This window comes from Sinocyclocheilus grahami, unplaced genomic scaffold, assembly GCF_001515645.1.
Source record: "Sinocyclocheilus grahami isolate Dianchi unplaced genomic scaffold, SAMN03320097.WGS_v1.1 scaffold205.1, whole genome shotgun sequence".
NCBI classification, from domain to species: Eukaryota; Metazoa; Chordata; class Actinopteri; order Cypriniformes; family Cyprinidae; genus Sinocyclocheilus; species Sinocyclocheilus grahami.
The window spans coordinates 651089-664688 of record NW_015505384.1 but is presented as its reverse complement, the minus strand read 5'-3'; the positions used below and the strand labels follow the sequence as shown (position 1 = coordinate 664688).

The 13600-nt window shown below is 36.9% G+C and overlaps 1 protein-coding gene across 1 annotated transcript in view; it reads left to right on the top strand.

The window, feature by feature from the left end:
• LOC107595616 (adenylate cyclase type 2-like) overlaps window positions 1-13441 on the top strand; it is a 59274-nt gene extending 45833 nt beyond the window's left edge. Inside the window, exons 13-24 of the mRNA XM_016286081.1 lie at window positions 355-424; window positions 1517-1633; window positions 4452-4589; window positions 5939-6055; window positions 6681-6865; window positions 7494-7578; window positions 10030-10188; window positions 10284-10430; window positions 12242-12349; window positions 12534-12648; window positions 12784-12908; window positions 12997-13441. Coding sequence (XP_016141567.1) covers window positions 355-424; window positions 1517-1633; window positions 4452-4589; window positions 5939-6055; window positions 6681-6865; window positions 7494-7578; window positions 10030-10188; window positions 10284-10430; window positions 12242-12349; window positions 12534-12648; window positions 12784-12908; window positions 12997-13149 — 1519 coding nt within the window. The 3' untranslated portion in view covers window positions 13150-13441. The remainder of the gene's footprint in view (window positions 1-354; window positions 425-1516; window positions 1634-4451; window positions 4590-5938; window positions 6056-6680; window positions 6866-7493; window positions 7579-10029; window positions 10189-10283; window positions 10431-12241; window positions 12350-12533; window positions 12649-12783; window positions 12909-12996) is intronic.
• Window positions 13442-13600: the final 159 nt, after the last annotated feature.

Here is a 13600-nt window from a genome sequence, read left to right as displayed (position 1 = left end):
TATATATTTATATAATTTTCATTTAAAATGTATTTAGTAAAATAAATAAAAACAAATAAATTAATTCAACAAATGCAATTATTTATATAATATTAAATAATAAAAATTAAAATGAATACTTATTAAATAATTATTTATATTTATATTAAATAGAAAAATGTAAAATGGAAGCATTTTCATTAGTGGTCGATTTGGAGCTCAATATACAATATAACACATATTTGTCCTTTTGTTTCACTTTCAGAACATTTCCTGCATCAATATCACCCAACAAGCTACTATAATAGCGATTCATTGTTACAATGAGAATTTAATTGTTATTAAATGACTTAATTAATGCTTTCTTTCCACCAGACAGTGGCTGAAGTCAGAGGACATTCAAAGGATATCTCTGTTCTTTCATAATAAGACACTTGAAAAAGAGGTACATTCCACCTTGAGATGTGTACTGTATGTGCTTCATTGTGAGAAAAACACCTCAGATAAAAGACTTATTGAAAAAAGAAAGCTGAGATATTTTTTACAATATCACCCAACAAGCTACTATAATAGCGATTCATTGTTACAATGAGAATTTAATTGTTATTAAATGACTTAATTAATGCTTTCTTTCCACCAGACAGTGGCTGAAGTCAGAGGACATTCAAAGGATATCTCTGTTCTTTCATAATAAGACACTTGAAAAAGAGGTACATTCCACCTTGAGATGTATACTGTATGTGCTTCATTGTGAGAAAAACACCTCAGATAAAAGACTTATTGAAAAAAGAAAGCTGAGATATTTCTTTTTTTTTCCTTCTTCTAACAGTACAGAGCCACAAATCTCCCTGCCTTCACCCAGCTAACCAATCACAGCACACACTGGCCCAGCTAACCAATCACAGCACACACTGGCCCAGCTAACCAATCACAGCACACACTGGCCCAGCTAACCAATCACAGCACACACTGGCCCAGCTAACCAATCACAGCACACACTGGCCCAGCTAACCAATCACAACACACACTGGCCCAGCTAACCAATCACAACACACACTGGCCCAGCTAACCAATCACAGCACACACTGGCCCAGCTAACCAATCACAACACACACTGGCCCAGCTAACCAATCACAGCACATTTCATATTTCAGAAGGCGGGCCTTCATTTGATACAGGAACTATTCGAGCTGTTCATGTCAGACTGGGGAGAGAGGTGTTGTAATAATGTAAAATATGTGAAAAATAATGTGCTTTTTGAACAACCTAGTATGAGAGCCTGTTCTAGTACACCCCCAAAACAAAATCAAGACTTTGTAAAAGAGCATAATAGGACCCCTTTAAGGTTTACACAGACAGGTACTACCAAAAATAAAAAAAACTACCAAAATTCAAACATGCTGGGCATTGGTTATTAACTCCATATATGGCATTACATCTATTTCTGCTCTTTTCATGTCAGAGATTGCATAAAGATTGGATGATCGTGTGAGAAACAAATTTAAAGCAGGCATACATGGATGATGAGTAAATATGCTTTGGTGTATCTGATGATTTTGTCTCTCACAGAACTACCGTCCTTGGAGTTTCATACGGAATGGCTTTCCTGCTGCTCGGCTTGATCCTCGCCATTTGTTTTGCTGGTCACATACTGGTAAGTGGTGCTCGCACTTGTAGAAGTAAATATGAAGTAGCTTTCTTTGAGAGTGAATTGCCAGTGAATGAGGCAGGCTGGCTTGTGTACTCAGTCTATTCGGATGTTGACATGTTACATATTTTTCCATTTTCCATGAAGGAAATAACTGTACTGAAATGTCATTTAATAAGTCGAGGTTTCCGCACATTTGTGACCCTCATCTTGTTAGAGAAAATGCCATACCGGGAGGAAAAAACACCATATCAAAACAAGATTGAAATTTCCTTGTTTTAACCCGAGGAACAACACTCTTTTTCAGCTCTTAGAGAGCGTTGTCTATAATCAAATTACCAGCTACTTTGGACCTGTGGAGCATAAATGGCTTAAGTAAATGTCACCTGTATGTCTCTCTATTTTCTTTCTCCCGCTCTTTCTTTCTTACTATATTATGAAAGCTTAGAGTGAAATGGCTTATTCAGAATTCAAAGGCCTGTAGATTCTCTCATTGGAAATCTGTCATGAATATGTTCTGGTCATATTCCACCCCAAAATCAAAAGAAATGAATAAGGAATGTTGTTTTCTTGATGAAAATTAAGCCTATTTTTATGACCAAGCAAATATTATTTAAATTGTAAATTATTTACATTAAATTATTTATTTTTTTTACTTATAGTTATACTTTTATTCCGTTATTCAAAAAATGCTGTACTTTTAAACTGTGTTCATCAAAGAATCCTGAAATAAAATGTATTATGGATTCCACACAAATATTAAGCAGCAGAACTGTTTTCAACATTGATAATAATAAGACATTTTTATTGAGCAGTAATTCAGAATATTAGAATGATTGAATGATGAGCATTGCATCACAGGAATAAATTACATTTTACAATATATTACAATAGAAAACAGTTATTTTAAATTGTAATAGTATTTCATAATTTTAATCAAATAAGTGCAGCCTTTTTGAGCATAAGAGACCTCTTTCAAAAACATATAAAAATCTTACCAACTCCAAACTTTTGGACAGTAGTGTACATCATGTTAGTATTTGTTGTACGGTGTTAATTTTTATTGAAATGTTTTTTTAATTTAAATTACAAAACTGTTATTATAAGGGCCTTTCGCACCGCTTTAGTTCCAGAACTAAATGTACAGTACTAAAGTACTGGGACGATTTTGCGCAAACTATTTCCCAGTATCAAATTGTACTGTATTTCAGTACTTAGAATCCAATGAGTATGACCTTTGAGAAAACTGCTGAAAAAAATGCTTATTACAATTTGGGCTGGTAATGCAAAAATGTCACAATACTAAAAATATTGTTAGTTTTAAAAATAGGCTTGAATTTCTATATGTAAAATGTAATTTATTTTTCAGTGTGGGGGGGGGGGGGGGGGGGGGGTGACCTTGACATGTGTAAGATTGAACCTCATACACTCTATGGAATTCCTACTATTATCAGTGTAACCTGTTTTTCTGTGTATTGAGGCATCAAAGTTATATTTTTAGAAGGTACGACCTTCCAGAGAACTTGAAGGGTTTGCATACCATTCACCCACCAGCTCGACTTGATTTGTCCCCAGTTCATTAATTAACCAAGCTGTTTCAGTTGAAGATTTAGAATTCACGATGATAAAAAAAAAAGGCCACACTTAATGGAAACCTTGCATTATCCCAAAAACCTTTTTTCTTTCTTTCTGTTTTTGTGTCAAAAGAAAAGCAGCTCGAATGATGATACTTTTTACTGGGTTTTTTGCTATCTATTTTTGTGCAGCAAACTCAAGTCCCCATGGTTTTGGGGATTGCGGGTATGAGGGGCCATTTTTATAAAGCTCTGGCACTTATATTTTGAATTTATTTTATGGTAGGACTCTCTTTTGGTTTCACAAACAACTGTCAAAGTCATGAGTGACTAGAGCTCTATGGAGTTTAGTTAAGAGTCTCTCTCAGTTTTGTTTCCCATTTAACTGATGTGAGAGTTCACATTCGGCCCACAGATTCACAAATATGAAAGAGGGGTAAAGGTTATCCAGTCGAAGTGCTGTGTTTAAATATTGAAAGCTATTTTTTGTATAGGTGATGTAACTTTTCTATTTTTATTTTTTATTTTTTTTAACTCCTCTACCTCTTTTACTTCTTTTTGAATTAAGCCTGAAGCATTCTTGCACATGGTCTAGGTTAAGTGTTTTGTAAAGTGCTGTTCCACTGCAGTTCCGTTCATATTCATCCTGACAATGTAGCATAAACTCACTAAAGGTCACGGCCTCTACAGACATTACATTAGTATTGCAATCAGTACAGGATGAGTTTTACAAACAGATCTCACTTTCTTCAAGGCCATGAAGTCTTATTTCAGATAAAAACATTCAGAGGCAAAAGCCTCAAAAGTGGGTGCTAGTAGTGGTATGCTAAGCTACTATGCTAAACTAATCTTATTGAAAATACTAGTTGAAAACACAAACAATGGGAAAAGTTGTTTCAGCCAATGGAATTGCTTTTGGGATCCAAGGAGGATCAAACTCTATGGGGGGAGAAAAACTATACCAGCTATGTTTCAGAAGGGAAGGAGTCCTTAATTTCGTCAATTGGATTTTTATGGAAATTATGTAAGTAAAATGGATTGTGAATGCCGTTTCATGTTGACTTAATCTCAAAGTTGATATAGATGGATTTTTTATTGTTATATATTCACTAACTGTGAAGTTATGTTTATTAATGTGTCTCTGACTTGTGGTGCACAATCATAACCTTGAGCATTTGGAATAGAAGCAAATATGCTAATGATGTTGGTGGGAGGTAAAGCTTGTTTTTTTCTCTCTCTTGTTGCCGTAGCAATGGGGCAAAGCAGCCTCCTGCACAATGCCCTGGCTCCCTGGCTCCTCTAAAGTCATCACCAACAAGCCCTGGATACGACTTGCGCTCACCATGGCAACCACTGCACTTATCCTAGTCATGGCTGTATTCAATATGGTGAGCATCACTACTACTTAATACCTGGTCTGTCAGCTAGATTGGACTGTTTTTAAAATGACTGACATTTATTATGTTCACATATAATTCATTATGAACATGTTCATAAGAGAAATATTCCCTGCTTGCTGTGGTTATGTCAATATCATGAACTGATTGCTGGCTTTATGGTTCAGTAATTCAAGAAACTCTTTAGAAATAAGGGTTCTGTTAAAATTTTTGCTCTTGCCTAGTTTTTCAAACCTCCTGTGACCTATAAGAGGATATTTTCCCCAGATAATATTACAAAATATCACTACACTATTGAAACTCTGCTATAAGTCCCAGTTTTGCATATATAGAAAATAGGACGGGACCAAGTACCGAACCCTGAGGAACCTCACAAGTAATTGACGTGACATAGGCACCATTTACCTTCAAAATAATTGAAAGAAAATACATGTGTGGTGGTGCATTTAAGCTCTTATCAAGTGATTTACTTTTGTCGAAGACTGCAACATAAGACCGATGATATAAAGGCCAGTTACCTTTTTTGTTAAATGGTGCATGATTTTCATTCCTAGGATACATAAACTTATCAGTATTTACACAATATATTACATGACACATTCATTTAGACAGTTGGCTGATAAATCAATCACCAGTTTTTGGCCCAGTTGGAGGGCTTTAGCTATGGAATCTGTGGTGTTTCACTGTAAAGGGCAGAGTAGAATTAGTGTCAGCTGTCTGGTTGGATTCATCATTGTAGCATCGCTGTACTAGGGCTCTGGTCCAGTTTGGATCTAATGATATTATCCCTGAGCTCAAGTGATTTGTTGTCCCTGTGGGAGAGAAACACAAGAGAAATGTGACTGAATACTTGGGTTTTCGGTTTCACACATCTACGATGAAATGTTACACTGTTCAGCTGGGCTTGTTAAAACGTTGATATTTTGTTCTCTTGTGGTGACAGTCATGCATTTTTAATTGTGGCTTAAATGTGTCAAAACATTTTTGCACCACTGTATTTCTATAATAAACTAATTTAAGTAGTCACATAACACCACAGATCAACATGCGTCAAATATTTCAGCAACTTTTCAATTAAATCCTGCATCAAGTAAACAAAAACTGTATCCACAGAAGCTTCTGTTCTGCCAAAGTTGGCAATTATTCATCTTCTCTGCTTTTCCCATCTGCTTGCAGCTCGTTGATTTTTGTTGAATTTTGCACTTGTGTAAAAAAAAATGTTGTGAACTTCTAAGAAACATATTTGTTACAGAATGCAACAGATGTGTTTAGCTAAGAATGATGATGTCTTTCTTTATAATTCTCTAAATTTTGTTTTTCTCCATCTGTTGGGTTTTAAGTTCTTCTTAGGCGAAGATAGGATGGTAGCATCACCTCCACTCAACATTTCCAACAACAGTATGGATGGTCCAGATGGTCAAACCACAGACTCCTCAGACAACAAGTTCTACTTGCCAGTAAGTTATAATAAATCTTATCTCATGTCTTTGCCCACAAATCTCTTCTCATAAAAAATTGTGAACTGAATAACCTTTTATTTACAGACCCACATGAAAACATGTTGTTAATCCTCTGTTGAGATCTGGGTTTTAAAAAAAGTTCTCTGTATCCTTGATGGAACAGACTTGTGATGAATTGTGAGTGTCCTGAGATAAACCAATTTGTCTACGCTTGCGTCAGTATATAATAAGTCACTTTATACTGTGTGCGTGATTATGTATGGCGACTCTGTAGTGATATTTAACAGCTGAAAAATATAGTTATGCACTGAGAGCTCTGTAGTGCATATATGAAATTAGATCTCTACAGATATTAAGATGGTGGACAAAAGCATCCTCAAGCATTTTCCTAGAATGATACAGTGCATTGGTTAGGAAATAAGACTCTTGGTGTATATTACTTTTTTTGCATTTCTTAGTAACATCCATTTTGTAATATTTCAGGGTCATCACATGATAAGTGTGTTCTGTTATTCAATTCTTAGCACTTAAATCAAAACTTCATAGTTCTCTTTTCATTGATACTGATCGGCCCTGATGAATGTACAGATGTGAATCTGACTGGCTTTCTCTTCCCTGGCAGTATTTCATCTACAGCTGCATTCTGGGATTGATCTCATGCTCCGTGTTCCTGAGGATAAACTATGAGCTGAAGATGATAATTATGCTTGCTGCTGTAGTGGGTTATAATATCATCATCCTTCAGACCCATGCCTCTGTACTGGATGATTACAGCATGGCCCTCTACAAGACCCAGCAAACGGACCGGTACTGGATTCCCATAAGCTCCCACATACAGTGTCAAAATTGTCACAAATAATCTGCAGAGGTTTTTTTTATTTGTAGATGCCACTTCTTCCATTGCACACATACAGTGAGCGAAAGAATGAAGAATTGTGCCACATAGATACATTTGGTAACTGTGGAGACCATTTTTTCCAGAAGGTCTCTCAATATCTCCAGGGATAATGAGTGACAGGTGCTGCTGTTGAGATGGCAGGCTGTGTGCGGATTAGTATTTTCAAAGGATTTGACAGTGCTGGACAAGAAACATTTTTAAACATAAGCCTATTGCATTTCTCTCATAATTATTATTCTTTCCTTTGGTATTATTCTTTCTGTTTCTTTTATAATTTTTTCCCCCTTTCCATGCCTCATTAAGCCTTTCTGAATGGAGCAAGATTAAGTAATGGATCAAACAGGCCACTGCAACTGCCCGTGCAACATTATGACAATTTATGCCTAAACAGCATTAGGACATTATAAATCTGAGTAAGGTTAGACTGACAAAATGTTGCTGAAAACTCTGTATCCCGTCTATATCCTACTCTACACACAAAATACTTTTGTGTCCTCTTGACTTCTAAAGTTTATATTTCTGTCTGTTCCTCCTCAGGCCAGGTGTTCTGAAAGATTTGAAGACCATGGGCTCTGTGTCATTGTTCATTTTCTTTGTCACTTTGCTTGTGCTTGCGAGACAGGTGAGTCTCTTTCAATCGGAAATCTTCATAAAGATGTGCTTTAACACTGCTATTATACTTACTGTTTGTTTTTGAGAAGTTAATCTAAAGAGTTGTGCTGAAATATTTGGAATGAGATCCACTGATCCAGGAATAGTTCACTCCAAAATGAAAATTTGCTAAAAATGTATTCATCCTCAGGCCATCCAAAATGTAGATGAGTTTGTTTCTTCATCAGAATAGATTTGTAGAAAAGTAGCATTACATGACTTGCTCACTATTAGATCCTCTGCAGTGAATGGGTGCCGTCAGAATGAGAGTCCAAACAGCTGATAAAAACATCACAATAATCCACAAGTAATCCACACCACTCCAGTCCATCAGTTAACGTCTTGTGAAGTGAAAAGCTGTGTGTTTGTAAGAAACAAATCCATCGAGGCGTTTTTAACTTCAAATAGTCCTCTATCCTTAATGTTGCTTTCTCCAGTGGACAAGTCATCTTGTCTGAATCAGGAGAGAAATATGCACTGATCAAGCACCGTTTACAAGAAAAGACAGTCCAAACACATTCTAAACAAATATGTGGGTGGATTTTGATGTGAGAGGACAACAGGAGATGGACTTTTCACTGGAGGAAGCATTATTATGGACTGGTATTTTGGCCAGAAGTGATAGCTTAAATGCCTTAATGATGGATTTGTTTATTATAAACATGAAGCTTTTCGCTTCACAAGATGTTAACTGTTGGACTGGAGTGGTGTGAATTATATGGACTTTTTTATTAGCTGTTTGGACTCTCATTCTGACAGCACCCATTCACTGCAGAGGATCCATTGGTGAGCAAGTGATATAATGCTAAATTTCTCTAAATCTGTTGTGATGAAGAAACAGACTCATCTACATCTCGGATGACCTGAGGGTGAGTCAGTTTAAATTTTTGGATGAACTATTCCTTTAAGACTCACTTTACTTTGATCTTGGAGGTATAGTGAGAAAAATCCACCAACAAGAATTACAGCAGTAATGCATGTTTTAGTTTCACCTCTGAAATGACATTTTAAACAAATTTACTCGGCTTACATAACTTACTTTTTTTTTTTTTTTTACAGAAAAGTTAATATAAGCCTTTGAACAAAAATAAAAGCATCACATTTTTGCTTTTTAAGTCTCCAGAATGTACTGCTGCAGAGGATCCATTGGTGAGCAAGTGATATAATGCTAAATTTCTCTAAATCTGTTGTGATGAAGAAACAGACTCATCTACATCTCGGATGACCTGAGGGTGAGTCAGTTTAAATTTTTGGATGAACTATTCCTTTAAGACTCACTTTACTTTGATCTTGGAGGTATAGTGAGAAAAATCCACCAACAAGAATTACAGCAGTAATGCATGTTTTAGTTTCACCTCTGAAATGACATTTTAAACAAATTTACTCGGCTTACATAACTTACTTTTTTTTTTTTTTACAGAAAAGTTAATATAAGCCTTTGAACAAAAATAAAAGCATCACATTTTTGCTTTTTAAGTCTCCAGAATGTACTACCATTGTAATTGTGTGGTAATTGGCATAATGAGCTTAATTTATACAGTACTTTCCTTTAATTAATCAGTTATTCAATTGATTAAATTGTAAAAGATGGCTGAATGTTAATTCTATGACAATTTAATAATAGATGTTAGCCTAATCTAGAAACAGTCACTTCTTACCTTGAAATGTGAATTTTTCAGAAGTAATTTTACGATTAAGCTCAGAGTTTTGTTGCAGCACAAATGTGTTCCCAATTTCTATGGCTTCAGTTATTATCAGCACTCATCAGCCTCTGGCTGCAGAATAACACAAAGCTTTCCTGCAAAAAAGCATTTAATAAATACCACTTTAAGAAATGATTTCTTCACAGTACAATATAGAGAGAATTGTATGTATTTCAGTCTGGATTGAAACCTTATCTCTACAGGTCGGCCGCGGATCTGATTTTTTTCAGTGTGTGCTTTTAATTCTGTTATGAGAGGCTATTTGTCCCTTGATAATAGGCCTGTCTGATGAACTCTGTATTTGAAATGTGCAGTTAGGTGAATTCATTTATAAGTAATGCGGTGTTCAGGTTGATCAGGTGATAGGTAAGCCAGGGACTGATTTTTCTCCAAAGCAATGAACACACACAAAAATAAGCAAAAGCAAATATAGACTGAGTGAGGAAGACTATCAGTGCATACTTAATGCCTTTCAATGTGCCATTTCCACTGATTCAAGAAATCTTTTTCATGATGAATGTCTGCTAGAACACAAAAGCTACAACTCAGAGAAAATTGAAGCAATTTTTCATGATAGCAGCCCTTTATGCAAGAAAAATCCATAAAAATAATGAACTGTCCTTGTGTGCATTTGATTCTGCTTTCTTTGTCATCTTGAAAGCCACATTATGGTGATCAGATGTGTACCATCTCTTTACCTCTGTGTCCTCTTGTAACAGAATGAATATTACTGTAGGTTAGACTTCCTGTGGAGGAACAAGTTTAAGAGGGAGTGTGAGGAGATTGAGACCATGGAGAACCTAAACCGGGTGCTTTTGGAAAACGTACTGCCTGCCCATGTGGCAGAACATTTCCTGGGGAGGAACTGGAAGAATGAGGTGAATGGCGTCCAGATGTCCAAAAACACCAGTGAAAAGTGCATCTATTGTGTCTTTATCACCAGATATATTTTTGTATGCTGTATTTTTGACAGGATCTCTACCATCAGTCGTATGATCTGGTATGTGTGATGTTCGCCTCCATCCCAGACTTCAAGGAATTTTACACAGAATCGGATGTTAATAAGGAGGGATTGGAGTGCCTCAGGCTCCTTAATGAGATTATAGCAGATTTTGATGAGGTAAACTCACAGATACAACCATGGCCATAACCAGGGTTTGAAAATTAGGTCCGGGGTGGGGTTAAGGATTGTGCTATTATAACCCCTACATTATATACACTAACACTTTAAAAGAGACAGACATGTAGATGTTTGTGAAAGATGTTTTCTCTGTTTTGGAGGGAGGAACATTGTTAAATTATACTAAACTGCAACTTCTTACTTTATAAAGCAGGGGTGTCCAAACTCGGTCCTGCAGAGTTTAGCTCTCAACACACCTGCCTGGAAGTTTCTAGTGTGCCTAGTAAGACACTGAATAGCCTGGTCAGGTGTGTTTAAACTCTGCCGGACACCGGCCCTCCAGGACTGCGTTTGGAGAAATTAAGTAGAAAAGACAAGTCTAAAGATGCTTATAATAGCTGGATCTGGCAACTCATTGGAGGCTGCACCCGTGCCCTCACTCTCTCAAGCCTCGTTCGCTCCGCCAGCGTCTCGCAGCAATCATTTTCATACCACGGATGCTAAACATTCTTGCAAATTGTCTAAACTTAATTATACATGCACATGCAGACACTCATATGATGAGTTTTAAACAGTAACATTAGTCATTCAGAGAACAAATGTTATTTTTGAGGTCCGGACCTCAGTGACCTCATTTGCTGGCTACGGCCATGGACACAATCCTATTTTGATTTCAGATGCTGTGAAAGCTACACTAAAGTACTTGTGAAGATATATACGCCATCTGCGATAACTGATCCTTCCTTAAGCCCTGCTTTAAAAATTATACTGACATACTGCCAGACAAACAATTGATCTTATGTAATGTACGCCTATTCGGGTCCTTTGGATGGTTTCAGACTGAAATTAACTAAAAATAGCGCATTACAGTGTTAAAACATTAAAAGTTGGAATGGATAGAGAAAAATTCTGCCTTTGATAAAGAAGTCTTTGTGGTATCAGCAGTTTCAGATAAATCCACCCATAAATGGCACATAAAAATAAAATGAACTCTGGGTGCTTTACATGACGATTATACGGTCTCTTCCAGTTTAGGTGGGCGGTTCTTGGCTGGAATAAGCTGAAAAGTGGATCAGACTAGTCAAAAGGCTGGCTTTTGAGATAAGAGCATTTATGTAATACTTACTTTAATAGCAGAACCAAGTTCTAGTTTGAAAGCTTGTCATAGTAACAGTAAAAATGTGGGCAGGTCCTAAACAAAGGATCAAATAACGTCCACTGAGTTTTACTCATATAAATGAAATCATACTAGTTTTCATGTTCTTTTTGATTATTTTTAAAGGCTGCAAATACAGTACAAATCTAAACAGAGCAACATGATAGGTCCTATACATGCAGTCTGCTAGCAATCACATAATTTGCTACAAGGCACAAGCCTCTGCTGATTCTGCAGCCAATAAGGTTGCTTGCTCAACATTCTAAATGTCTGGTTCAGTGTTTTCTGTACGCTGATCCTGCAGCGCTATCAGAGTTCCTTTGAAACCCTCCACCTCCCCCAGCACCACCGGTAAAATGGAAAAACGCATACGAAAGTTTCGGACTCAGTGTGCAAAGACCTTTAGTCTTAACATTTTAATGATCTGAAGAAACTTTTTCCACTATAAAGAACTTTCTGTGCAGTTGAAAGGTTCCATGGATGTTAAAGGTTCTTTATAGAAGCATAGATGCCAGTAAAGAGTGTATTGGCTGTATGAAGTCTATACTTCAGCAGCAGCAGAAGCAACATCAGATCTAGTCTGCCAAGATCAAATACATTAACATATCTTCTCTTCTTAATGCTTTTTTTTGGGGGTGGGGGGGGGGGTTTGCAGTTGCTGTCAAAACCCAAATTCAGTGGCGTGGAGAAGATCAAAACTATTGGCAGCACATACATGGCTGCTACGGGGCTGAATGTGACCCCTGGACCAGAGTATGCGCAGGTACAAATTGGAGCTCTTGTGTTTGGTCCAAAATTAGAATTCTAGTAAAGATAACACTTAATTGATTTCAGAGTCTCATAAGACCTATTGTAGGACCTGCCTGTGATGCTAAAAGCTTGATTTGGGCTTGAAACGTCTCACTTGAGAGTCTCCGGGTACTGAGTTCCTTGTTCTTATTCTGAAGGACCACGACCGGCAGTACATGCACATTGGAACAATGGTGGAGTTTGCGTTTGCTTTGGTCGGGAAGCTTGACGTCATCAACAAACATTCCTTTAATGACTTCAAGCTGCGAGTGGGTAAGCAGGGCCCGTTAGCACTTTTACACCCGGTAACATTTTGTTTGCCTTTCCTAATAAGTCTCATAATAGCCTGTGGTAGAGATTTAGCACACATTCGGGATGTTTCAAATGTTCCGGCTTTTCTCTCACCAGGAATAAACCATGGCCCAGTAATTGCAGGAGTAATCGGAGCACAGAAACCGCAGTACGATATCTGGGGGAACACTGTGAATGTAGCCAGTAGGATGGAAAGCACAGGGGTGCTTGGGAAAATCCAGGTCGATCCTTGTTCTGACCTACTTGCAAGCCTGGTGAATTGTTAATGGGTTTTTCAGTGGATCACATCTAGTGTGCTTCCTTCCACAGGTCACAGAGGAGACGAGTCGGATCTTGCAGACATTGGGCTACATGTGTTCCTGTCGAGGGATCATCAATGTGAAGGGCAAAGGGGATCTCAAAACCTTCTTCGTTCACACTGAGATGACACGATCCTTATCACAAGGGAATGTAATGCCTTGAACCTCAGTCACACACTAGTCAGTTATTGACCTGATTAAAACGTGTACAGTTCAATATAGCGTTGGCCTATTGTAGTGGAGCTCTACAGCGTTCTGTTTGCACCACATACACTAGATTATTTGCATTGCTTTATAAGTAATGGATGGCTCAGAGGCTCTGTGTAACTCAGACTTGTAATTGTGTGTTGCTCAATCCATAATTTAAAGCAGCGGAATTTTGTAAAATTAAAGACAGTTAACAAAGGTGGCCATGTTTTGATGCTATCATTTTGTTATCCATTAAAATTTATATATAAATGTCAAAGTCTCTGTCTATGTGAATTTGAAATAGGCTTCATATGAAAAGTGTTAAAAGCACATAAAAAAACAATGAATATAAACAAGTCATAGGAAAAATATGTTTATTGATAATACTATAATTATAAGTTATATATAATAAAGTAATATAGAAT